Source organism: Cardiocondyla obscurior, linkage group LG15, assembly GCF_019399895.1.
Source record: "Cardiocondyla obscurior isolate alpha-2009 linkage group LG15, Cobs3.1, whole genome shotgun sequence".
Lineage (NCBI taxonomy): Eukaryota > Metazoa > Arthropoda > Insecta > Hymenoptera > Formicidae > Cardiocondyla > Cardiocondyla obscurior.
In genome coordinates, this window is record NC_091878.1 from 3430207 (window position 1) to 3454100 (window position 23894).

Below are 23894 nucleotides of genomic sequence, written 5' to 3' on the forward strand. Positions count from 1 at the left end.
AAATTCTCGATTTTGCATTACGTGGAAGAAAAAGCAGACGGAAAAATTACATCGAAATGAAGTTCGTGTAATTTACAATTTTCTTCGCCGGGGGTTAAGCCGTTACGGGCAACGAAAAATATTGCGGCCAAAATCTCCGGGGCGATATTTCCAACGAGAAATGTGTTAAATAACGAGGACATCTTCTCGCGGTGGGAAACGCCGGGCAGGATATAGGAAAGATTTTCTTGGAAGACGGGCTCGCATGTGCAGGAAATGGGATTCCTTGTCAACGACAGAAGCGTGATCGGTGTATCGAATTTGGTGGTGGCCTGCGATTACAAGGATGCGAACGTGCCCGTCGCAAAGTTTCGCCGGGCGCGGAGAGATAGAGTGAGCAGCGAGGATGAATGTGGTCGAGGAAAGTTGGAGAGAATCGTATAAAGGGATAAGGGATGAAGAGGGCGGAGGTAGGAAAATACGTCGTGACGCTAACGGACCGCTTAATGGATTAGGAGGAAGTAAACATCGTCAAAGAGAAGAAATTAACGAGAAGTTGGCGACCGATAATCCTCCTATTCTCCTTCCTTTTCCGATCGCCCGCGGATTTTCGTTAGATATTCGGATTTCCCGTGCCGAGTGTTTGTCCCCTCGTTGAAAATAATTTTCTGATTTGTCGATGACGTTTCTACAAGAGGACGTACGTTCTAACCGGTTAAACGCGAAAATAAAGTCTTTTAAAGATCCACTAAGTTTGAAATAAATAAGTGTTCCTTCACGATCGACCCGGATATATCATCGGGAGCGTCTCTCGCGGTGCGCTTTTACATTATTTCCGCTTCATTCGTAAATTACAAAGCACTTGGCAACAAGATACCTCAAAACGTCGGGCGAGCAAAGTTTCTCGAACTTGGCGCATTCAAGACAACAGGAAAATTCTTTTAATAAAATATTACGATCAGCGTGAGAATCCGGCAACTTCCGCTCTAAGATGAATTTTCCCGAGGTCGACTCGGAAAGCGACAACTTTATTCGTTCGTCTATCCATCTAGCATATAATAAAGTAGAAGGTGGGGGGTTGCCGATCGTAAAATAATCATCGCCCGCGGGCGGCGGTTATGTATCTGGCAAAGGCTCCGTCATTTTCTCAGAGAATTTTGTGGAACAAATGAGAATGGCGGTGTAAGAAGGAAGAGTATCACTACGTGAGCGAAGGTAACTGTAGCAGATAGCGGGAGATAAGTCGTGTAAAAGGTACGGGGAATCTGCGACGATACGACGAGAGCGTGAGACGGGGGGTTGGGGGAGGGAGGAGAAGAAGGAAAGAGAGAGGTGAGCGATAGGGAAGCTCCATGAGGGAAATATAGCGGAAGGGGTGACGCGCGCTGGGTACCATGAGAGATAGCGGAGACGTAGGTGGTTTGAAAAAGATCGAGAGACAAATCTACCCCGTGTACGGGGGGTCTACCGGAGACGGGGTTGAAAAATAGTCGCGAAAGAATTTCTTATTAGATTGAAAATTGAAATAAACTCGCAGTGACGTTGGTTGCATCGATTCCCGAAGCCCCGACTGTACCTCGATCGTGCGAATCGGGTCACCGGAGGACAGATATCCTGGCCAGGATAGCTCCTAGAAACGTGATGCGCATCGCAATAGGCGTTATTTTTACAAATATGCTTTCGACAATTTTCTTAGCTTTACCGGATAAATCCTGGTATTGCTGCATTTAAAGAGAGACCGGAAGACGCTGAATTTTGCACTTAAAAAATCTTAGTCGGAGCGGAATGTTATTTTCAAAGATTTAAATCGGAGAAAGAATTATCGTGGTCTCAAGATTTAAGAATTTAATAAAATACTTAGGTTTGAAACAGGAAAAATAATATAAAGCTTAGAATTAATAAAACTTCACATTAATAATAAAATAAGATATAACGAAATTATAGAAGGTGAGTTTAAATAAATTAATATTTATAAGAAAATAATATTAACTAAAATAAAATTATAAATAATAGAATAGCTTTATATTATAATTATATAATTCAAGCTGATGTTCGAATAAGTCCGTACGTAAATCAACGTTCGTGATTGAGCTAAATATAATATGACATATTCGCGTGATAAAAAGCCTTTATTGAAAAGTACTTTGCCAATATCGACAGATGCCGTCACAAAAAAAATTCACAAAAGTTTATCAGAGAGACCACAGAGAAACCTTAATGCTGTTTGCATTTTTTAAGAAAAAAAAAAAAAATTACAAGACCATTCATTTCCATCGTTTCACAAAATTGCTAACTATTATTAACATTATAAAATGGATAAAAAGAAAAAGATAACTATTCGTCAATATAATTTTTCAAATGTCTTCGTGGCATGTTAGGTACTGTTAATTTTATTAAAATTTTGTGTAATAAATTAAAGGAAATAAAAAGTTTTGTAAAATTCTAATAAAACGAAATTACGAACTTCAATAATTTTAATGCAATATAATTCTGAAATAAAATTTTCTTTTTTTTTTAATATTATTTTTTACGTAAATACTGCTCTTTAATCTTGTTCGAAGACTAATCAATTTTTGCCGCGTAAAAAACATTTTTTAACTATCTGTTTACATACTTTTAAGTTTGATGAATATAATCTTTTGTACCAATATCGCTCGTACGATTTTTAATAATCGCAAAAGCTTTAAGAGAAAAAAATATATAGAGGAAGTCAATATTTTAATATGAATAATATTTTACACGACTGGCACCTAATCAAACACTGCACGAACGATTATCTGAATGAATGTGAGCGATAACCGTTATAGCTGAACGTTAAATCATAATGTGCATGTATAATCAGTGTGATATTTCTCTCGCTGAAATCACGGATCCGTGTTTGCCAATTTCGGAAGGATAGATAAAGGTACACGAATTACTGAATAGCAATTAGTTTGACGTTACCGATTTGCGCGGATTCTTCGTCGCGAATAATCGCATGTCCCTCTTTTTTTATTCAAGATAACGCAAATTAAACAGTTAATTATATAAAAGCTTTATAGAAAAACTAAAACCACTTTTACACTAATGTGTGACTTTTTTTTAATTAGTAGATTTAAATCATTTTAAAGAGTAATATTACTTAAATTATTTGTAACGTTATTCAGTTTTCCATTGTTATGATAAGGATTATTTTCAGTTAACATTATAATGAGAATATGAATTTCGCAGTCAAGTCTTTTACCTATTCAAAGCTACATTTCTTCATATGTATTATGCGAGAGTATAAGCAAAGTTCCCTTTAACTTCTCAGCGAATTCCTATAACAACGCAAGCATAAAGCGTGTAATTTTAGCTCGTTAATAAGTTACTCTCTACAGTATCAAACGCTGCTTCTTCTCTGAGCGCGATCTCAAGGAAAAAAAAAAGCCAGAAATCGCGCTCGCTCGTTTGCGAAATTTAATGCGTTTAAAAATATTTGTTAACAAGTCGTTTCACGTTATATTTCGCGAACGGGTGATAACTATGCCCGCCCAGAATCTCGCTTGCGCGATGTATATATTCTCGTGCGAGCTAACTAACTATAATACTAATCGGATTCCCGGGAAATCTGTATGCAGGATTTCTGTCTCAGGACTGCAGTTCGGTGGAGGCGCGCTACACGCTATCACTAAACATCAGATACCGAAAACTGCGTGAATAATCCCTCCACCTAGATCAGTTCGCGAAGGTAAATGGCGCGGTAAAGTGATCGAGGCGTGTGTTGTTTTTCCCGGCCGTCGGCGAAACGCATATTTTTCTATAATCGAACAGGTCGCGCGGTACGGCGCGCGTAGCGGTATCGCATCCTTTTCAAAGCGGCCGCGAATATTAAACGAGCTGCCGCGAAGCGTAAATCAAAGCAGGACTCCTTTGAAGACTCCCACGATTTGGTCGCGCTCCGAAGAGTTTTGCGTCTCTTACCGCGGAGCCCAGCGATGGCAAAACAAGCGCCGGTTGGAATCAGCGAAATATACGCGTAAGCAAATAAACTGTATATGAGATCTCGACTCGGTAAGGCGAGGATATTCCTTTTGGCCATCCGCAAAAGCGAAATCCCTGTTGAAATCGAATCCTAAGAGTTTATTAAGTTTGCCAACCGCGGTTTAAAAAGCTGAATAACTTGTCCGCGGGAGGAAATAACGGAGATCTAACAGATATTTATTCCTCTCGGTTTGTAATCCCGACGATGCGATATATTGTTTATCGATAACGTATTGTAAAATGTAACGATTACCTTGTTTCCCGATTTGTATACAAATTTTAATTAATATAATTGTTTGCGCTCGCCATCATTGTGCTCGTTCCCCGGAGCAATTCTGTTATTTTTATCTTGGAAATTTAATTTTCTTAATTAGAGATCTAGCACGTGCCGGAGTTGGCTTTTTCGAGACCGGAAATCCGTTAGTTGCCGAACGGTCGAGAAGAAGCTATTTCGCTGAATATTTTAAGAGAGATCCTCTCTTCGATCTGCAGCTATAAAATAGAATTTGGCAACATGGAACTACTTGCATGCCCCGTCGCATTGTAACAAGATCAACCGTGAACCTCCGAGCTGCAGCTGCAGCCAAGCCATCGGAAATAGATTATCGCGCAAAACTGGAGACTGCGCGGGATTACTTGGAATGCGATATGCAGCTTATTACTAATATGCCGTTTCTCTCATTGCCATTACGTTTCTTCATACATATATTCCGCAACGCGTGCACATTTGTAATGATGAATATTGCAACAGAACTGCTCAAATTACGTATTTATACTGTTACAAAAAATACTTTCTACTTTGATGCGGCGTTCACGTTAAAATATATTCTGAGAACCGCAAAAACATTTATTACTATTTATTAAGCTTCGTTACATTTGCAACGCGTTTTAATTCACAATTTTAACGATACGTGAAATATTTTTAGCTGCATTTTTGATATATTAGGAGAAACCATGAGCGCGTTATTTTTTATGAGATTTCAATTACGAACTACGAAAAAAAAATCATGCGACTTACCAATCTGCTTCAGCGGAGTTGAAGAATTCTGCCGGTGACTGTAACATAAAGAGAAAAATATTAATGTAGACATGTAAATTTGTTAATAAAATTAATAAAAAAAAAGAATAAAATTTTTATTTCATAAAGATTTTATTTTAAAAAATGTATACTTACTTAAGAGTTGCTCCGCCGGTGCAGGATGCCCGTCCCGGGCCTGCTCCTCCTCTCAGTTTGTGTGTCGAGTCGTCCTTCCGCGCACTGGACACTCGCGTGAGCCGCGACCGTGAATCTACAATCGCGAGAATAAATGATTACACACTGCCGTTCGCGCGAAACTATACGACACTCCCGTTTTAATAAAATTGCATAATAAATTCGCTCGCCCGATTACTTTTCGATTTTCGCGAAAAAACGACCGACGAACCGGCTGCGGTTCGTTTAATCATTAATGTCGGCGATAACGGCACTATAATATCTGTAACAGAAAAGAGATACAAAATAAAAATTAGTGACATACTGTAAATCAAGTCAGTCTTAAAAAAAAATTCTTTACGCGTTTTTAAATCTTTTATCAATTAAATAATTAAAAAAAAAGTTTTCTATCATCGAAAGAGTAATATTCCGAGTGGAAATTGATTCCCACCGTTACCTAAAAATTAGTTAACTAATTCGTGGTTTATCTCGTGGCGGTCTAGCAAAACTGTCCAGCACCGAGCTAAAAACGTAATATTCAAAGCGTCTGAATACTAAACAATTATTACTCTCTAATAACGAGCCGAAACAGTCATATATCTAAACGTTTTTCCGCGCGTACTAGTCTACTACGAATACTAATCTGTCTCTACGCGCGCTTGACTGCCGCGGTCGCTGACCTCCGGGCTCGCCTGGCGCCAGCATGTCTGCGTGAACAATGATGGCTGCCGGCTGACGTCACACAAGCACGTGCTCGCCACTAACCGCGGCGGCCCCGGGCCGGCGGGCCCGGAGGTCAGCGGCCGCGGCACTCGAGCGCGCGTTGGCATAGATAGGTTAATACGCGCAGTAGGCTAGTCGCGACGAAAAACGTTTAAATATCTACTCAGATACATGGTCCGCTGGACAGTAACTAGACGACCGATACTAGACAAGATCCTGTAACACAAGAATAAATATTAAATTGCAGGAGCGTTCACATTAGAGAAATGAAAAAAATAATTCTTACTGTGGAGGTTCTCCGTCGATGTACGATGCCTTTCCGAGGCCTCCTCCTCCTCTCAGAATGTCTAGAATAGAATGCGGCACTTCAGCTTCTCCTCATCTGAAACAGAAACGAAAACGATTAAGTGACGATATTTGTCGGTGCGTTCTAACTGCGTGCTCGACCGTGCAGCGAGCGTACCAAGGCTATCACGTTAATACCGTGCGATGTTTTGAGTCACGACCGCTGCTCAATCTCGCCCGCTTCACCACGGTACGCGTTGCACGACAGAATTTACACCGAACTTATACCGAATCGAGTTGCTTGGAGCTTGACCGCAAGAGAATCTACAGTAATCGTTCGACGAGCTAACAATAAGATAACCACTCCGGATATCACGCATATGCGTATAATACATAAGCGGAGATCAAACTTACTTTAAAGGAACGGGAACTGTTTGCCCGTATTCTCCGTGTTGAGAGAAGGGTGGAAGATGCGATTCGTGCAGGGATAAGTCTTCCTACATCGAATGATCACCTCACTTCCGGTGCGACCGCGTGCTCTTTTAAGTACGTGATGCGTAGTCTACCTGTGCCGGACGAGTGTGGTGGGGAAACTCAGGTAGCTCGCGCTCACCGCTAGCCGCCTACCGCTCGTTCCCCCACCACCTATCTCCCCTCTACCTGTCTCCCCGCGCTCTCCTGTATGTACATCTCACCTTTATGCAGTTTAACGCGCTGTAAAAGAATTAATTGTATTTCAATTAATCGCCATTTTTACGTGGCGGATTCGAAAGCCATTTTAATCGTTTATTTAATTATTTGTAATTTTTTTTTCTAATTTAACTAAACTTTTCTTCTTTTTCTTTTTCTTTATTTGTAACAGAAAAAAATTAATAAAAGCTTTAGTTGCACGTGTAACTCCGGATGTGTATGCTTGCAGGAATGAAGCCGAAAATGAAGAATCATTACAGGGCGCATCAGCTGTCGGTCTGGCTGCGCCTCGTCCCGGAACTCCATCGTGCCGGAATGGAGGATGTCGATTCCAGGCACAACTTGTTCCGCGGCCACAGTGACCCCAGTCTATACGACGGATTCGTGAGGCCGGATCCTCTCAGCAGGATCAGCGAAGAATTCAAGAGGAAGAACCTTAGCACGGATCCACCGACCACGACGGATTACAGCATCACGACGTGCGTCAGTCTTATTCCGGGCACCAATCTTCAAAACGTCCATAACGCTAGTACAGACACCCTAGCCAGTCTGGACGCCGCCGGGTAACTATTTTTATTTGCAGCGTAAAATATAATTTTTTAAAATTTAATTAAGATTTTTTATTACCTTTCTTTCTCTCTCTTTCTCTCTGTCTCTCTCGCAATATCGCAGGCTCCAATTTTTATTTTATTTTTTTTTTTATTAAAATCTCACCGAAGACACGCGGCAGATTCGCGCGAGTGAAATACACGGGAATTGCGAAAATCAAATCTTTTCCGCCACCCTGGTGTACTTTCGTAAACATTCGCAACGCGAAAGCCACTCTATCCGAAGTGTACTTGAGCTGACAAAAATAGTAGACATATTTAACGACTGATTGCAAATCCAGAACGTACAATTTGACAGAATTCCCGTTTCTTATTTCGCTGTAGAGTGCTTAAAAAATTCAACAAAACTGAGTGCCGTTAACAGCGTAAGCTAAAGCGCACTTTGCTTTTTAACTTGCTTCGAATCTATCGGCAGCTCCCAACGCGTCGCTATATATATTCGTCCGGCGAAACTTTGCCCATGAGAAAATGACATGAGACGAAACGTTATTTTGCCACGGTTTCGCGGGGAATATTTCAGAATCATGAAATTTGCATCGTATGGATGGTTTCTCCCGTGCCAGCTGCGCTTCGAACGTTTGAGAATTCCCGCACTGTCATAATAGTTTTACAAATAAATGATTCAACGCAAACTTCGTTTTAACGGAATATTAACCGTTATTATTTGAGTAAATTGTTGTCCGCGTAAAAGAAAGATTTATTCTAAACGTTGGAGCCCTTCGGGTTTAATTTTCTTCGTGAAAAATAAAATCTATTGGAGTTTTTCGACGCTGAAGTGCATTGATTGGAAATTTTTTTTTTTTTTTTTTTCTTTATTGCAGCTACGCGGCGTATTCGACAGCTCTAAGCGTGACAATCGCGATCGGCTGCAGTCTGCTGATCTTGAACGTCCTGATATTTGCCGGCGTTTATTATCAAAGGGATAAAACGCGGCTCGAGGTGAAGAGCCTCCAGCAGCAACAGATGCTGAATCAACAATGCGGTCCCCGCGGTTTCACCGAACTGAAACAGCCGCCTCCACCCCATTCTCATTATGCCGGTGGGGGCCAAGTAATCGTCGACGTTGAGAACGAAATGTTAAGAAGGTATCGAGATATTGACTTTTTATTTCTTTGCCATTTAATTAATAAAAAATAAAAATTTTTCATGATGCTGCAAGAAAATTATGCTTGCTGTAATTATTAAAGTTTTTTAATTAATTTTTATTATTGCAGAAATGTAATGAAGGGCCCTCCCAACGACTCCAGCGTGACCTTCCAAGGCCAAGGAACTCATACGTTGCCTCATCAGCATCATTACCAGAAGCAGCATCAGCAACAGCACGCCACTCTTCCGCGCGCCTCAGTCATTCAAGACTTAAATACGCAAACTCAAGTGAGCAGCTTTTAATTTGCCACGAAACTTGTACAAAAAAATATATAAACATGTAAATTGAATTGATATAATTTTTATCTGAATATTCTGCTGTCGTAAAAACTGTAACAGGGCAAGGAATTTAATTTTTTTAAAATATTACTTAACGTCTTTTTATTTATTTTTTTTTTCTTATTGCATCAAACTTTGTAATACTTTCATAAGATATATACGGAAAACATAATAAAGTAACAAATGACTATGTGCATGTCATAAAATTAATAGTTCCTCGGCATACACGTATTTTCCTTAATAAAGCACATTGTAAAGTCCATCAAACTTTTTGAGCTTAAGGACTTAGTACCCGAGTAAGACGTAATAACGTATAATCGAAATTATGATCATAAAATAGTACAGCGGGGCTACTGCCCCGCATATATTATATCTGACTTCAGAAACTTCTTTAATAAGCTTACGAGTCCTGTTGCTTTCAAAGTACAAGAAAATTTGCTATCCACAAATAAATACTAATAATATGAAAATTTCTCAGTCAACGTAAAGCAGACGTATTAAATCTTCTATACAAAATTTAATTAAAAAAATAAAATAAATAAAAAATACTCACGTTGCACAATTTTAGGCGTGTTAAGAAATTATGAACGTCTTGCTTTTCAGGGTCCTCCAAACGGATCCATCCACTTGACAGTACCGCGAGCTCCCCCGCCACCCAGGGCAAAGAGTCCGCCGGAGAATCAGCCTCTTCTGCAAAGCGCGACGGTGTCCAGCCGCGTGTCGCAGGCGACGATGAGCGAGATGCGAGTGTGATGCTTGGACCCCCCTCCGAAGCCAGTCGTCCCAGATGTCCTCACGGCGTCGACTTTGCTCTAGGCAGTTCGTCGCGGACCTGTTAAAGCGGCCTTTAACGGCGGCTGACATTTCGACGGGTCGACGCAGGACGTCCTAGGGATCGTGAGCCCTGGACGAACGGAGGGGGGTGCTGGAGAAAGGTTTCTCACAGCTGAAGGAATGACCGAGCCGAGATCGCCGGATCTACCGAACGTAAAAAAAAAAAGAAAAAGCTCACTGCGACTTTGGAAGGGTAGAAATCAAACTCCATATTTCAACCTGAAATCCACCCTCCGCAGTCTCAGAGCTTTTCAGTCTTCTAACGCTGAAAAGTATACAGCCTAGGACACTTATGCGCAGAACTTGACAGTTTTTGAAAATAATTACACGAGATAATCGATAAATACTGATTAATAAAGACGTAGGTATAAGAATGTTTGCGGTTCGAAAAGGTTTTTTGAAGAATTACTCTCGTGCAATCTCAACGAAAGGAGTACAAATAAATGACGTTACGCCCGAAGACTCTTTGACGTTCGGTAGACTGTGGAGGCACGTGAGAAAGAGATCGGGTGAACGAAGCGATTATCCAGGATCAATCGAAACTTCAATCAAACTCGGCGCAACGGAATCAAAGCGATGCGTTCCGCTAATTAGTCGATAATGAAGAATCTCTAGTCGTTAAAAAAAAAGAAAAAAAAAAACGAGACGAGTGGTGGGCGGCTCAATATGAATTGACGACGATGAAGATGTATAAAAGAAATACACTAGCCACTACAGTGTTAGATGTTCCTTGTACATAACGTGAATTTATATATACCATAAGAAAACGCCAAAGTTTGCTACTTTCTAAGAGAACTGCGTTTGCAACACGCGTATCATTTATTATTTCGTTTTCCGGTTGGTGTGTATCCACGCGTGACGTCATGTTGTCGTAATATAGGGAGAAACGAACGTAGGGAAAATATTTCGAGGGCGTAACGAGTGTGTTCTGCTCATCGACGCGAATAAGCATTCCGAGCTCTTACAATTTTTATCTCTAAATCTATAAACCATAAATCTGTCTCTTGTTGAAAAAAAATAAAGGAGGAACGTATACATATTTTTATTTAAAGTTACGTACGGTGGATGGTTTTAGCTTCCGTTTATTTATAAAGTTACGTTCTTAACTGCGCTGCATGAATTGGGACGTGAAAGGGAACCGTTGATGCAAGAGATATCGCTCGTTATCGTTGCTCCAGTTAATACGATTGCCATGCAAGTGGCGTCATTGCGAACGTATGTATTGCACATATGAATTATGATACATGATACGCACATAGCATGATCTTCGTACCCTCTCCGTGTACGCGTATCTACACGCATATGTGTTCTATATATATGTATAACGAGAACCGGGCAGATCTAAGCCGTTGTCGCGGAAGTGTTTCTGATTTTCCTCATTTCTTCCGGCGCGGTTGTCTCGTCGTTCTAAATACGAACCACCGCGAAAAATCGTTCCTCGTACCCTTCGTATCTCTTGTGTTCACTTTGGATTTATAAAATTTTTACGTATCGCTCACAAAGTGAGTTGATTTCCTTCGAAAAAGTTACCGTCATCGCGAGAAAAGCTCCACAATCCATATTTAATCATGTGGTATAAATTCTTCGAGGTTCATCTTCCATCGGATACATAATGTGTGATTAATTTTTTTTTTCTTTTTTTTTGTATAAATATATACATATATATAGGTGTAAAATAAAGACTAAAAGACATTATTATGCGTAATACACTGCCACGAGACTACAGAAATCAATAAAAGGCTCACATACACGCGCAAATTGCGATTCTTTTCACGTGTGTCTCATGGGATTTGTAAAATCGACACGTTTATTAAAAAAAATGTTACACAACGTATACGTGCGTCAATGCAAAGTGTAATGGACACTTTAACTAAGTTAATTTATTAGTAAAATAAAATCCCTTTTTATCCCGAATCTTTTTACGAGAAATGAATTTACTCAAGTTTTTCAAGATTAAAATTCCATGTTGTTAAGGTTTTTAATCTTTCGAATTAAAGATTGAAAGATTCAACAGAATTTAAATGTTATTAAATCTTCTTTGCAATGAACCATATATCAACAAATCGACAAAGGAAAGTCAAAGTTTTATACACGGTGTGCACCTTTGTTGAACACGATATCGAAAGCTGCATCTTTCTTGTGCTTTCTGAGCAAAACGAGACGATCGCGGCCACGAAGTGGCTTAGTTAGCTCCTGAAATCCTTTAAATCCTTGGGTCCTCATAATCAAAGGATCTTACCGTCCTAGAAGGATCTTATACTTTTATAATTGAACTAACTCGAGTTCGCATAGTACGGAAAGATCCCAAATTGGCTGCAAAAAACGAAAAAGACCTACTCGTAAAAACGTGGATGAAGAAAGAGTGTAGAAATATCTCGGGGCCGTGATATATGACAAAAACAATGGCGAGACAGATTCAGACGCGTTCGTGAGATTGGAATTTTAAAGAAAAAAAAAATAAAAAAATAAAAAAAAAAGAAAAATAAAACAAAGGGAAAGAATGGAAACGACGCCATATCGCCGAACGTAAATTTTAGCAGCACTCGCAAATGTAAAATAATTATTGTGGGCGTTGTACAATATCATCATCAAGTACGGGACAATCCGAAATATATTAAAGATTAAGGAATAAAGCCGGTAAATAGTAATTAAAAGTGACCGCCGGAAAGACAATTCTGGAGAGAGAGAGAGAGAGAGAGAGAGAGAGAAGACGAAGAAAAAAATATGTCGAACAGTTAAGCAGATGTTTGAAAAAATTTAAATAACATATATATATATATATATTATACACCTATTACACATTGTAATAAATTATTATATGACGGATATTATTATATTTATGTGAGACCTTTAGCTCTCTCTGGCCTCGCGCTCTCCTAGAATGATACCTCGATTATACTTTCCGGCCGAGGGCGAGGCTACCTGTTACGTTTAACGTTTTGTTGTCAAATTGTAAATACATAACGATATACATGGAAACCTTGCACATTTGTTTCTTAGTTTTATGCACCCTTGTTCCTTCCCTTAGAAAAATTGTTTTAAGTAATTATACGCAAAATATATTATGGAAGAAATGGGAAAAGCTTTTACTTTAAAATTACATTAATTTTTATCTTTAAAAAATGTATATTGAGATTGTAAGCGCATTTTTTAATTATTAAACAAATTTTATTTTATTTGCATTAACGATATTAATAAATTTATTACGAAATGATAAAGAAAAGCCCTTCAACATTACTGAGAAAGCCCTATATCGACCGTTGATACTTCCCAACCGAAAGGATAAAGTACAAAGGGCTTTCTGAATATCCCTCAGGTAGTGATCGCACACACCTGTCTCATCTTTAGAAGGTACACGCGAAAAGAGCACGCAGATCGGAAGATGAAAATGTTAAATTCCAAATTATTATTGTACGATAACAGAAAATCAAAAGAAATATGCTATTTATTTTATGTATGCTAAGAATTTTTAGTATTTAATCTTAGTTTTACACAGCAATTTAAATATTCTTTAATAACAAAAAAAAAAGTCTTTATAATTCTTTTTAATTTTTAAAACATGATTTTGTACATATTAAAAAAAAAGATTTACTTTTTCAAAATTATGTAATTTTATTTAAATCTAAAATATGAAAAAAAGCAAAATATGAAACGCCTGCAAAATTTCTTAGCAATGAGAACTCGAATAATTAACTATATGATAATGTTGTAATTAGTTAATTAAGTCTAATTGTGATATACTGTTCTATCACTACGGTAACAACTGATATAATTATGTTATATTTTATATAATATGAAATTAATGATGCGTTTTTATGCAGCACATGCCTATGATGCAAAATACAAATTAATTTGTAATGATATTATCAAACAAAATAGGTAACTTGATATGATATCTGCTCGTTAATATGCAGAAACCTTTGTATTTTAATGAATACAGTCCACGCGCGGAGAAAATAATATCCAAAATATAAAATTGGTTGTTATCCTTTCCAGTTAAATGTGGTGGAAAAAATCTGACGTACACTTGCATTTTATGAATCTTCCTGAATTTATTTGAAAAAGCTGTTTTAATTAATAATTAAAAGCAGCTAAAGATTAAAAATATTAAAAATTAAAAATATTCTTTGCACCAACGTTGATATTGAGTCTCCTCATATTTTTTTCCCGCTCACTTTTTTATTATTCAATAAAAGTAATAAAGAATTATTTTCAGACTTTTCATTTTTTTTTTTTTTAATTCTATAAAAACAATCGCATCTCTTCTCGTTTACAAAATTATTTTGAAATAGTTTTAGTGCATTTTAATGGGAATAATTGCGGAAGAGAATCTTCTCACGCGGGAAAAATATTCATATTTGAAGAGGATTTGAGCGAGAAAACGGATAACGCGCGGATGTTCCCGGCTTATCTGCAAGACGCTGTTGTATCAATCTGGTTAGCAGATCGCCTCAAACGTCGCTCGGGGCGGACTTTTACAAGGTACGCATTCGTTATCCATTAGGGTAAATATAGCATGTGTGGTCCCGTCCCCGTTCTGCATGCGAAACCAATATTCATGCGCACGAACTATTCAACATGTGTACCCGACCGTAATTGAATTATCATCGTGTGTCCCCATAAGAGATAGTCAGCTCGTCATAACGAGCGCGCTGCGCGTCACAAGTTGTCACGCTGCACGGAATTAACATTGAGCGGATTAACGGCATTAAGCATTCCGACGTCTTATCAATTATGCTTCCCACGTCCCCGTATATCGATCTTATATTGTCTTTGCCCAGCTACTTCTCGCAAAATTTTTGCTTTATTTCCCACGTGATGTAAAAAATATTTTTCATCGTGTAAAAATACTTTTCGAATATTTTAAATTATTAAAATTTCACGCATTTTATTTATTACGTATTTATTTTTAAAAATATTCTCAAATTGTGATGATATTCAGTATTTTAAACGTTCTTGAATAGAAGATTAATTCAATTTTACGTACAATATATTAATAAATATAAATTAGTAATAAATATGATCAATGACGCTTATTTAGAATAAGATTTGAAGACTACGTGGGTAATTAAAAATAATAATAAAATAATTATAAATCAATTGCTATTATTGGAAGCTTAGGAGGATTAAACTTGAGGGATGCTTTCGTTCTCGTCCTTGTTAGAACGTGCTGGATCCCTTGGGTGTCACTTGAGTGTTAATTGGTGGTCGGGGAAAGGGCTTTCATTAGGGGTACCGCGACGGCTCGGCGGTAGAAAACGGACGAAGCCTCGAACAACGGCCGCGAAGAAGAGTGCAAGGAACAGGAAGAGGGAGGTAAGGAGAAAAAGCGCGAGAGAAAGAGAGAAAGAGAAGTAGAGTAGAAGCATTCCTGACTGGCAGCCTACCACCAATGTCTCGTTTACCATAATACAAGGCCTTCGGTGAGGCCAGTTCGTCGTTGTCCGCAAACAGTAGCGATACATCAAAAGAGTGTAAAAAGTTATGGCCTCCTCACACTTGTCATCTTAATTATTATTTCTTTAACCGGGATAGTTAATACAAACAATTTAATAGCTCTTAAAATAAAATATCTCTTCTCTTGATTAATCGTGAAATTATTTTTGTATCATCGTTAGTAAAACTTTTAATAATTTATTAAATTAATATTCTTGATAAATTATTTTGTTTTTGTAAAATAATATTTTCCCATATTTTATCGTTTACTTTTCATGCTGCCTATATGTAACAATTCTGTTCAATATTTTTTTATTGTATTTATTTGTTTATTTATTTATTTTTTCCGTATTTTAATTCTTCAGAAAATTCTTTTGACACTTCCCATTCTAATTAGCGGAAATCAAATTTTATTCGTCGAAATGATGACGGACAGTAATGCTTCCAGATTTAATACATGTCCACATTGCCTTGTCAACGATCGTTACCGGTTGATGTTCATATTATCGTAGTAAAAGGCTATCGCATTATGCTTTAGGACTCGAGGCGAGGGTGATGATGGTGCAAGAAAATTTTCAATCGGCCGTTTCGCTCGCGATCTTCACCGTAGACGCAGCAATTGTCGAGTGATCATTCACAGATGACCTATGATAACCTCAGGATCAACGTGTCACCTGAAAAGATTAGTCCTTCTGTAACGGCGTGAAATTAATTTTCTTGCCACATCATCAGAAGCTATTTGAACAACCCCTGTTTAATATTATTTTCAAAAACTTACGTAAAGAATGGAAATAAAAAAAAAAAGCCCGTTTGGAAAATCTAAATATTTAAAAGTAAAACGTAAGAATATATTAAATTTTTTTATCGTATCCAACGGAATTTAATTTTTTTAATTAATTATTAATTTTTCTACCTTTTTATATTAATGTTTTTTTTTTTTTTTTAATTATTTACACAAAACGTATTTGAGTGTTGTAAATTGAATAAGCGGGTGAGATAAGTGAACGTTGATAAACACTATAGTTCTGACTAGGGGGGGGCCACCAAAAAAGGAGCAGAGAGGACGAAGAAGTCCAGATGGCCATGTTTTCGGGTTGTGGGTCCCTTGACGGACCTCTGTCTCCCTCCCATCACGAAGGACGCGGTGCATTTCTCCCCTCTTTCTCCTCGTCCTTCTCCTACCTCTCTTTCGATCTCCGCTGTCCCTTACCATTTCAACTCTCCTGTCTTCGTTTCACTCGGCCGTGCGATCCGCACACAGCACTTCTTCTTCAGTGGCCGGTGGTACCACTCTCGGCTAGATCTCGCGCCAAGTACATCTTCCGTTCTTTCACCACCACCAAGGCAAGGACACCCGAGTAACCTTCTCGATGTAAAGTAAACTTCGCCGCGCCGGGGCCTTTGCGACCCCCCCGTTGGAGAACCACCCTGTGTCGCAACTGGTCCCGACTTTAGGCCCGCGCTAAGACTGGAAGCGCAACGTGATTGTGACTTGGTGAATTTATTTAAGTGCCTTTCAGTGTATTCTTCTGCGGGACGCGCGTGATATCAAAGCCGGTAAAATCGAGACTGGAAGAGTTTTGCCGCCAGCCTCGGTGGCAATTGTGACCAAGAGGTGCGTAAAGGCAACTGTTGAGAGTACCGGTCAACATTTTCTAATTGCTACGAAGTATAATGATCTCGCTCGTGCGCGTTAAAAAACGGAAGATGAGAAAGCGTAAAGATTACGCAGTTAAAGCGGGAATTATTCTTTGCGACCGCTAAAGACGAAACTGCTTAATGAGGTAAATCTTATCAGAGTTGTAATATCAATCGAAGGGACTAGCCGGAAGGCTTGAAAGAATTACATTTCATTATCGGCCGTTATTTCAGAAAGAAAGATTGCATTCGCATATTTAAATACAAATTATGCAAATTGTGACATAACAAACTTCAAAATAAAGCAAAAAAATTGCGAAAAAAAAAATTTAAAAAAATAATAAAAGAACCGGCGTGAAATTAAAAAAACCATAAGTCGCTGTAAAAACTGCAAACTGGGTCGTTGTAAAATTAATTACGGTAATTACTCGGCGTCTCACGGCGGAGTGTATAAACGGCTCTTTATAAATACAATGCAGCACACTTACATTAACGGACGCGCCGAAAGGGAAACGCAAAGCTAATTCGTTAGCATTTAATTAAGGTTAATTTCGATAAGAGAATTTGTCGGGTTAATAAATCTCTGTTAATTGGACGCGTTCGCTCATTCACTCGATCTCTCCTTCACGCGAATTTAGTCACGCGAATCTTCGTGGCGCGAAATCGTCCTCCCCTTAAGGATCATTCACACAGCAAGGTCGCCTCGCGACGTCCCGGCATCTCGTCAGGACATCGCTCGAGGCTTCGTGACTGTGTTTCTGTTTTGACACCCGTTTTGTATTTTCGTGATAAACGCGCTATTCATCAACGTCGCGCTGGAAAGACATCCAAGAATTTATACGCCCCCGGGGCGATCCTTAAGAAGGATTGATCGAAGGATCAGGTGTCAGCGATGCATCAGCATTATACTGTCATCGTACATTGCTTTATTTTATCCTTTAAACGGTAAATTAAGTTTCAATTTTTGGATCTAATATCCTTAGCGGGAAGTATACGGGAACGGACACCTTTAGTTCAACTAAGTAAACTATCTACAAGCGTGCGACACCTTTGCCAGCTGCTACATCAATTTAAGAACCTTTCAAACGCTCGTCGTGGAAACTAAAATATTAATTTGCGCCTAACAAATATTTGCGGAGTGTTATTGAAGATATAAGTTTAATATTTAATTATGTAAGTGATTTAGATACCTCTTTCTTTTCTTACTTTTATTTCATTAATATATTGAACCGTGCTGAGTATTATTTTTCACTTTCTCATAATTCCCTTTCGCGGGGAACACTGCGCACTCTTCGCAATATGATATTTCGCACACGTGCACTTTTGTGGTTGCTTTCAGAAACCACCGTAATTAAATGAACAAACGGCCAGACGGGATCTCACTTGGCGATAAGTTAATAAGATCGTGTGTATATGTATATATAAAAGAAAGCAATCTTACGAGCACGGAAATACAAAAGAATCTGTTAAACATGACGCGCTAAATTCGCGCACGTGACAACGGTTTGTTTAAAAATCTTTGACTAAAAAAAAAGGAAAAAAAAAAAGACTTTGAGCTTGCGCGCGTGCGGCATGTAAGACGCGCTCCGTTTTTCTTTCACTCAGCCGACACGCATTTGTCAACGTATGATCTTTGGCGTTGAATTAATGCGCGTTCTTTCAAGCCGCGCGCTATTTTCGATTCGCCACGCGCGGTTTTCTTCGCGCCGCTTCGCGCGAAGCGTGATGGATTAACCACCGGCGAATCAGGAACGAAAAAATCCTCTGACAGTTGGCGAACACGTCCGCGATAATCGATTCTGCAGGAAGCTTGCCGCCGAGCGAGTTCTGCCTCTCAGAGGCATCAAGAGTTGTGTCTAGCCGCGAAGAAAACGCGGCTGCCTCGTAACGAAGAAATGCGCGGCGCTGAATCGGTCCGGATGCGTACGTGGAAAAGGCGCGTTTCCGGTTTCCGTTTTAAAAGGGAAGTGGCCCGGGGTAATGCCAACTAGGAGAAGTGAGTGATGAATACTTTCCAAGTGATCGGCTCGATCCGAAAGGATCGTTCGCGTCTCCGATAAATCCGCGTGGACGAATTAAGACTCCCGGGATTATCCAAGGATTCGTTAAACAAAACACGGACCGGAAAACTTTTTGCTACCAATGCGAGTGAGTAAAGTTAACAATAAGACGATAAATTATTTTAAAACAGGATCTCTATTGTAATTAATCGTTTCAACTGATGATAGTTAATTCGTGAAATTTTTTTTCGACCGTGACGTCCTGATATCTCAGATTTTACTTGCGAGAGGTGAATTTTATCGCTTACGCGACGCGGCGTTTTCGCAATGGGATTAAATGTGACGAAAACATGAAAAGTAGGTCAACGATAGGAAGCTTGAAATATGCATTATTTCGTATTTGCATGATACAACTATTTAGCGCGATCGGAGCTTTAATTCGAAAATTATACGTTTAATCGGCGTCCGGCAAAGTATCAATATATAGCTATACTTTGCTGTCGCCAAACGGGACCAATAAATATTCATTAGGTACCTCCACGCCCCTCCTATGCCTTTCCACTGATCTTCCATTTGCATATCACAATCAACCTCATATCATTGTTGACTTTGAACGCCGAGATTGCGCTCGTCTGCAAACGACCGTGTGTCATTTCAGGGTCGCACTATCACACCAATCAGTTTCCACGTTTACCTGTACTCACGCGCTGTAAATTTTTTGCCAATTTTTTATCATACAAAAAGAATATTTTCGAAATAAATTTACAGCTGCGTAGGAAAAAAAAGAAATAACGAACAAATAATTATCTCGTCGCGTCGAAGATTTATTTCGAACGACATAAGCACGCCGTCGAATAATAATTATTGTTCCACTTTCATACGCGTGGAAATAAAGCATGTGAAACGGATATTTGATCTTCGCCCATACTTTTTCAAACTGTAAACGCTTTAATTCGCGCCGGATGAAATTCGAAGTGAGCATCTCAAAGTAATACGGAACTAGATACCTGCGGGCGTTAAACACCCGCAGGGCATGCGAAAGATCGAGACTTTAAAGGAGATAAGGACTTGAAACGCCGGAGAGGAGAGACAGGATAGCGTTCTTACTCGGAATCTGCGAGAATGTAATTCACTGATTTCGGTGGTACTGTTAAAACATATGGCACAACGATGCTCCGGGAATTTGATTAAAAATATTTTTAATAAAGGATTTTAAACAGCCACGATTATATTGCGACAGTAGAGTACGGCAATAAAAGTTAAAACGGTTTCTTCATATCTCGACCATATAACCAATTTGCGTCAATAATGGGCGCAAGAAGTGTTCTGCTTGGAAATCCTGCAATTCACGCTACTTCATGTAACAAGTCACACGTCGAGATAGACCACATTCGCAATATGAACGTGATTTTGCATGTAAAACGACAAATTGCACGTTTGTGACAGTTTCGATGGAATGAATTAATCATATAATTTTTTAAAGACAGCATGAAACATTTTAGACATTTTTTTCTTTTTTTTTCCCCAAGCTTATGTCAACGCATATATAAACAATTTTTAATCCGGACCTTTGAAACCATAAAACGCTCGTTCTAAGTAATAATCTTGAGTTTCATCTCAGCCAAATCCTCTTAAAATCCGGTCGCTCTCTCTTTTTCCCTTCTGAGATGGAAAAATTATGAGCCGATGAGACAAAGCGGCTCCGCTTTAATTTTTTCTCCTGTAATTAAAATAAAAAAAAAAGAATGCTGTACGCTTTAATTTTATTTAAGATTGTTACCATGTGAATATTAAAAAAAGTATAACCGTGCATTGCGACAATGTAACATTTAAACATTGCGGCACGGTGCTTTTATACGTATGTATATTTATGTCGCGCGACTGTTCGAGCAATGTGCAAACAAAATTACGAAGAACGATAACGTTAGGAAATTAACAATAGAGCGTGCTTGAAATTTTTGCAAGCATTTAATAGCTTTTAGCGAAAGACCACTATAGATATCACGTATACGTGGCTCCTTTATTACCGGCGAGGTGCTAAGACGCTTTTGTATACGTGCCCCAACTTTTTCCTGCTATTCTTTTATCGAACTGGCCAGAAAAAAAAAGTGTCCAGACCAAAGTAATCACGCGATGAAAACTTACGTCGTCGGAACGGATTTTTATAACGACGACGATCTGGGAGCTCGAAAATCACAGCTGGGTCTCGGAATCGCGAGGGAACGAGTACGGGCGTCGAACATAAGGACCATCTGTTTTGGAAGAAGAAGCCTCGAGCTCGACGAGCTCGTAAAAAAAACGTAAACATAATTCGGCGTCGAGCTCGGCGCTTCCGAGATTATCTGCGAACATTTGTTTTCTCTTTCCGCGACGAGAAGGACAGCGCGACAATTGACGATCGGCTCTATCGTCTGTCTCACTCCCTCACGCGGTCCTCTCCTTCTCTCCAACGCCCGAAATGGGTCAGTCTATTTGCGGAGTCACAAGCGCGAGGACGTGTCGCTAATCGCTCCGCGATTTCGCGAACTTTCGGCCGCGGATAGGATTACTTCGCACATAAATCAGTTTCGACGTTGTTAACTCGGTAACGAACGATCGTTTTCTGTGCTTCTCTTGTTCCAGTCGTCGTTCTTTGCGTCGTTTCGTGGCTCGGAAAAGTGCTTGTGAAGGTCAAGGTTATGGCGCGGGCGGGACGGCCTGAGCGTCTCACATGAAGCTCGTCGCGTGCGACGTTACCGACACGCTTCACTCGCCATCTCTTTCCGCGACGTTCAGCGGGTTCCGGTGACCGCCATTACCCGGACATGAGACCCGCACCTCGTCCGTCTTCTTCGTCGCGGCCGGGTATCTCGTCCCGTTCGGATCGAGTGTCTTTTGAGCAACTCTGGAAGGATAAAGTGCGCGGGGAACATTTCACGTCGCGGCCCGTGTCGTTCGTCGCTCGGCACACAATCACGACGTCGTTCACACCGCCAACGAGAACCGATCGGACAAAAGGTGACTCTCGGACCTTGATTTACATACGTCGCGGCCAGTTTCCTGTGCCGGGATCGTGGACGACTCGAGTGAGGACCCGGCGAAAGTGTCGAACGCTACGAATATCGAGACTACAAATTTATTCCATAGATGATCGTTCGTCGCGCTTCTTAGATTAAATCGGAAAAAAACGCCGCGATAATCCACCGTCATTCCTCCGGTCGTTCGTCTCCCGAGTGATAGTGTTAGTGACAGTGATTGTGATCATAAAAAAAAAGCAGAGCAGTGTAATATAGTGCCGAGTGATTTTAAGTGCCACAACGCGTCAGGATAATCCAGGATACTACCACGAAAGGAAGGAGGGAAGGAAGGAAGGAAGGAAGGAAGGAAGGATGTCGAACGCCGTCGACCGTAAATCACCCAATTGTAATTATCCTAAAGAAATTAATATAATTAATTAATGTCTGAATCTAATATCGCACGCGGAGCGACCTGAACATAACCTAAAAATAAATTGTGGTTAAATAATATTCTTAAGAAACCCATCGCGACAAGATTCTTCGTATGCGGATAAATATTTAATAATACGAAATAAAATTTTATTGCTGACGTACGGAAAAGAATGTGGAGATCGGATACGCGAGATCGAATACGCGACGATTAAAAGCTGCTGATTGATTATCACACGTGTTTCTATTCGAGATATTCGCCTCGAAAATGTTCCGCGCGCAAGAACAATGATTGAGAAACTAATTCGCGTTGAAATCGATAGTATTAATCATGGAATACAATTACGTGTTACTTGGGTACGGCGGGAGCTCTGATATCTACGCACTGCGTGGCACGAGTAATCCGACACGTGGGTAAGAAATGTGCGCCGGTCTCGCACAAGGCCACGTAAACATTACTCCCGCGCGCGGCCTTGTTTATATTTTACCTATACCCGGGCTACCGAAAAGAATATACACGCAGATTTTTACTTCGAATATTATGTCGAACATTATATTAGAATATATCGGTAACTGGCGGATACAGCAGTGATGATATTTCTCAATTATTTGCACTGCATATACAATAATTAATTTAATCGCGCCAAGCGAGAATAAACGTTAATTGTCGAGGTTTGGTTCAGTTTAAATTTTCGACGAAAAGATTTTCATAGGTGATTTAGTTTCGCAGTTGAAAAAAAAATTATGTCAATTGGGATCTTTCGAAAAACAACGAGGATTATTTATTCTAGATAATATTAAAAAAATAGACACCTGACGTAATTCAATGAAAAAAAAATTAGCCGAACGTTAGATATTGTTAAATTAATTCGCGCAATTTTTTTTTTTCTTTTTTCTTCGTTTTTTTATTTCGACCGTTTCACTTTTTTTTTTAACCTGTCGCCCCGCGATTGATCTTAACGTTCCGCACTGCGGCAAAATTCGTGATATCCACAATTCGCACAAGAGGTGATCCGCAAATCGTCTAGCATGATCACCGCGGACGATAAGAATGGCAATCGAGATGCAAATGCCAGGCTGCCGAAAACAGACAAATCACGGGCGATTCACCCTTCGGCCCCGGTGAAGAGCAGAGCGATAATTACTGCAATTGCACGAAGATAATTCCAGAGTCACGTAATCGTCGGCATTACATTGCATGTATCGTAAATGCAAATCCTGTTAAGGATCTCAGATGGGAGATTAGCCGGTAAAAACTGAGTACGCGCGGCACGCACGTGCTTGCACTTCCTGTAGAAGTTGACGGTATTGTTACTTTTAATTTAGTTACTGCAAAATCTTTATTTCGCAGAAGAAGACTACTTAGTCTGAAAGCTCATGTAACATTTTATCGCGTATAAATCGGCGCGTGGCATATATTTTATTTTAAAAAATTATTTACGTTACAAAAGAAATATTTTATTACACATTTTATTTAAATCTTTTCTTTTTATAAGATAAATATGAGAAATAAAAATGTTGCCCGGTGTTATCGTAAATGACGAACGCGCGCGTAACGCAAAGATATATATCAAGTATAAATATGACCCTAAACTGTTTCGAAGAGACGGAAATACTTCCAATAAAGAAGTCAAAATCTCCTAATGACAAGATACGA

The 23894-nt window shown here is 39.4% G+C and overlaps 2 protein-coding genes across 2 annotated transcripts in view; both read left to right on the plus strand.

Annotated features, from left to right (window-relative positions):
• The window catches only part of Nlg-4 (neuroligin 4), a 178781-nt gene extending 166064 nt beyond the window's left edge, over positions 1–12717 (plus strand). Inside the window, exons 11-14 of the mRNA XM_070666968.1 lie at positions 7101–7434; positions 8301–8564; positions 8694–8853; positions 9508–12717. Coding sequence (XP_070523069.1) covers positions 7101–7434; positions 8301–8564; positions 8694–8853; positions 9508–9657 — 908 coding nt within the window. The 3' untranslated portion in view covers positions 9658–12717. The remainder of the gene's footprint in view (positions 1–7100; positions 7435–8300; positions 8565–8693; positions 8854–9507) is intronic.
• An 8712-nt stretch (positions 12718–21429) lies between these two features.
• Dachs (unconventional myosin-IXb-like dachs) overlaps positions 21430–23894 on the plus strand; it is a 35651-nt gene continuing 33186 nt past the window's right edge. The window contains exon 1 of the mRNA XM_070666940.1: positions 21430–22214. The gene's annotated coding sequence lies outside the window, so the exon portion shown is untranslated. The remainder of the gene's footprint in view (positions 22215–23894) is intronic.